The sequence below is a fragment of the Phoxinus phoxinus genome, assembly GCF_949152265.1.
Source record: "Phoxinus phoxinus genome assembly, chromosome: 3".
In the NCBI taxonomy this organism is placed as follows: domain Eukaryota; kingdom Metazoa; phylum Chordata; class Actinopteri; order Cypriniformes; family Leuciscidae; genus Phoxinus; species Phoxinus phoxinus.
In genome coordinates this window covers 2,371,986-2,375,813 of record NC_136878.1, presented here as the reverse complement: position 1 = coordinate 2,375,813, position 3,828 = coordinate 2,371,986, and the positions used below count along the sequence as shown (strand labels likewise).

At 34.5% G+C, this 3,828-nt stretch overlaps 1 protein-coding gene across 1 annotated transcript in view; it reads right to left on the bottom strand.

Annotated features, from left to right (window-relative positions):
- Positions 1 to 444: 444 nt before the first annotated feature.
- srrm3 (serine/arginine repetitive matrix 3) overlaps positions 445 to 3,828 on the bottom strand; it is a 100,594-nt gene continuing 97,210 nt past the window's right edge. Inside the window, exon 14 of the mRNA XM_079607194.1 lies at positions 445 to 874. Coding sequence (XP_079463320.1) covers positions 679 to 874 — 196 coding nt within the window. The 3' untranslated portion in view covers positions 445 to 678. The remainder of the gene's footprint in view (positions 875 to 3,828) is intronic.

The following is a 3,828-nucleotide window of genomic DNA, read 5'->3' as shown; positions in this document are numbered from 1 at the left end:
AAAAAAATCTGGATTTTATCCAATCTAAATTGGGTCATTTAACTAATGGGAAATAACTGCCACTGTGGAAATAAAGAACAGATACAAATATTTTCTTGATGTTCAAAACTACAAAAAATTAATTGAGAGGATTTGCATCAGATACACCCAAAAAAAGGGAAAGAAACGAAATACACTGTAAAAAATAAGTTTCTTTCTAAGTATTTCTGCAGTTTTACTCAGTATTACCACAGAAGAAATGCAGTATTTTAAACTCAATTGATAAAAAAGTTTTTGATCATGTATAATAATCTAGTTTTCCCTTTGAAGTGTATCCTGAAAAAGTATCAAAAGTGAGTTTATGCTTAAAAAAGGAAAAAAAATATTAAAATATTGTTTTTTGTTTTAAGCATAAACTCACTTTTGAAACTTTTCCAGGAAACATTGTGTTTTTATTTTAATTTTAATTTGACCTTCTCAAATCTTGATTTAAGAATGTTTAGATATTTGTACTGGAAAACAAGACAAACTTTAGCAGTGTGATTACCCTCTTCACCTTTAACCTATTATTCTTGTTCAGTTTTGAATCTTTTCAGAGTTACTCCACCCTGACATTGAGCGTCCTGTCACGAAACCAGCCGGAAGCCGCTGCGTTTCTTCAGCGCAGATGCTGCGGTAGAAAGGTGTCCTGCACGCTCTTCAGAACCCGGGGCTCTCGGAGCTGCTTTGGCTGTAGTAACTGTGTGTGGGGCTCTGGCTCCTGGAGCGGCTGCGGCTGCGGCTGCTGAAACTGCTGTAGCTGCGGCTGCGGCTGCGGCTGGAACTGCTGAAGCTGCTGGCGGAGCTGGAAGAGGACGGGCTCGGCCGGTAGTACGGGATCGGCCGCTTTCGTGCGCTGCAGAAAACAGACGCAGAGGTTATAAACTGCACACACATATGAGTAAAGAGTTCATGAGCACTTGAACACCACTTTGACCACTCAACAATCAAATATGTGCTGTGTGCCATTAATGTAATATCTATGGAAGCTTGTTTCTGCCACAGAATGAAAAATAAAAAAAGGTCACTCTGACTTTATTACACGCAATTGCGACTTAATATCACGCAATTCTGAGAGAAAGTCAGAATTGCGTGATATAGAGTCGCAATTGCGTATTGTAAAGTCAGAATTGCGAGATATAAAGTCAGAATTGCGAGATATAAAGTCGCAATTGCGTATTGTAAAGTCAGAATTGCGAGATATAAAGTCAGAATTGCGAGATATAAAGTCAGAATTGCGAGATATAGAGTCGCAATTGCGTATTGTAAAGTCAGAATTGCGAGATATAAAGTCAGAATTGCGAGATATAAAGTCGCAATTGCGTATTGTAAAGTCAGAATTGTGTGATATAAAGTCAGAATTGCGCAGAATTGCGAGATATAAAGTCAGAATTGCGTGATATAAAGTCAGAATTGCATGATATAAAGTCGCAATTGCGTATTGTAAAGTCAGAATTGTGTGATATAAAGTCAGAATTGCATGATATAAAGTCGCAATTGCGTATTGTAAAGTCAGAATTGTGTGATATAAAGTCAGAATTGCATGATATAAAGTCGCAATTGCGTATTGTAAAGTCAGAATTGCGTGATATAAAATCAGAATTGCATGATATAAAGTCGCAATTGCGTATTGTAAAGTCAGAATTGTGTGATATAAAGTCAGAATTGCGTGATATAAAGTCAGAATTGCGTGATATAAAGTCAGAATTGCGTGATATAAAGTCAGAATTGCGTGATATAAAGTCAGAATTGTGTGATATAAAGTCAGAATTGCGTGATATAAAGTCAGAATTGTGTGATATAAAGTCAGAATTGCGTGATATATAGTCGCAATTGCGTGATATAAAGTCAGAATTGCGTGATATATAGTCGCAATTGCGTGATATAAAGTCAGAATTGCGTGATATAAAGTCAGAATTGCGTGATATAAAGTCAGAATTGTGTGATATAAAGTCAGAATTGCATGATATAAAGTCGCAATTGCGTATTGTAAAGTCAGAATTGTGTGATATAAAGTCAGAATTGCGTGATATAAAGTCAGAATTGCGTGATATAAAGTCAGAATTGTGTGATATAAAGTCAGAATTGCGTGATATAAAGTCAGAATTGTGTGATATAAAGTCAGAATTGCGTGATATATAGTCGCAATTGCGTGATATAAAGTCAGAATTGCGTGATATAAAGTCAGAATTGCGTGATATAAAGTCAGAATTGCATGATATAAAGTCAGAATTGCATGATATAAAGTCAGAATTGCGTGATATAAAGTCAGAATTGCATGATATAAAGTCAGAATTGCGTGATATAAAGTCAGAATTGCGTGATATAAAGTCAGAATTGCCTGATATAGTCGCAATTGCGTGATATAAAGTCAGAATTGCGTGATATAAAGTCAGAATTGCATGATATAAAGTCAAAATTGCATGATATAAAGTCAGAATTGCGTGATATAAAGTCAGAATTGCGTGATATAAAGTCAGAATTGCGTGATATAGTCGTGATTGCGTGATATAAAGTCGCAATTGCGTGATATAAAGTCATAATTACGTGATATAAAGTCGCAATTGCGTGATATAAAGTCAGAATTACGTGATATAAAGTCAGAATTGCGTTATATAAAGTCAGAATTGCGTGATATAAAGTCAGAATTGTGTGATATAAAGTCAGAATTGCGTGATATAAAGTCAGAATTGTGTGATATAAAGTCAGAATTGCATGATATAAAGTCGCAATTGCGTATTGTAAAGTCAGAATTGTGTGATATAAAGTCAGAATTGCGTGATATAAAGTCAGAATTGCGTGATATAAAGTCAGAATTGCGTGATATAAAGTCAGAATTGTGTGATATAAAGTCAGAATTGCGTGATATAAAGTCAGAATTGTGTGATATAAAGTCAGAATTGCGTGATATATAGTCGCAATTGCGTGATATAAAGTCAGAATTGCGTGATATAAAGTCAGAATTGCGTGATATAAAGTCAGAATTGCATGATATAAAGTCAGAATTGCATGATATAAAGTCAGAATTGCGTGATATAAAGTCAGAATTGCATGATATAAAGTCAGAATTGCGTGATATAAAGTCAGAATTGCGTGATATAAAGTCAGAATTGCCTGATATAGTCGCAATTGCGTGATATAAAGTCAGAATTGCGTGATATAAAGTCAGAATTGCATGATATAAAGTCAAAATTGCATGATATAAAGTCAGAATTGCGTGATATAAAGTCAGAATTGCGTGATATAAAGTCAGAATTGCGTGATATAGTCGTGATTGCGTGATATAAAGTCGCAATTGCGTGATATAAAGTCAGAATTACGTGATATAAAGTCGCAATTGCGTGATATAAAGTCAGAATTACGTGATATAAAGTCAGAATTGCGTTATATAAAGTCAGAATTGCGTGATATAAAGTCGCAATTGCGTGATATAAAGTCAGAATTGCGTGATATAAAGTCGAAATTGCGTGATATAAAGTCAGAATTGTGTGATATAAAGTCAGAATTGCGTTATATAAAGTCAGAATTGCGTGATATAAAGTCAGAATTGCGTGATATAAAGTCGAAATTGCGTGATATAAAGTCAGAATTGTGTGATATAAAGTCAGAATTGCGTGATATAAAGTCAGAATTGCGTGATATAAAGTCAGAATTGCGTATTGTAAAGTCAGAATTGTGTGATATAAAGTCAGAATTGCGTGATATAAAGTCAGAATTGCGTGATATAAAGTCAGAATTGCGTGATATAAAGTCAGAATTGCGTGATATAAAGTCAGAATTGTGTGATATAAAGTCAGAATTGCGTGATAT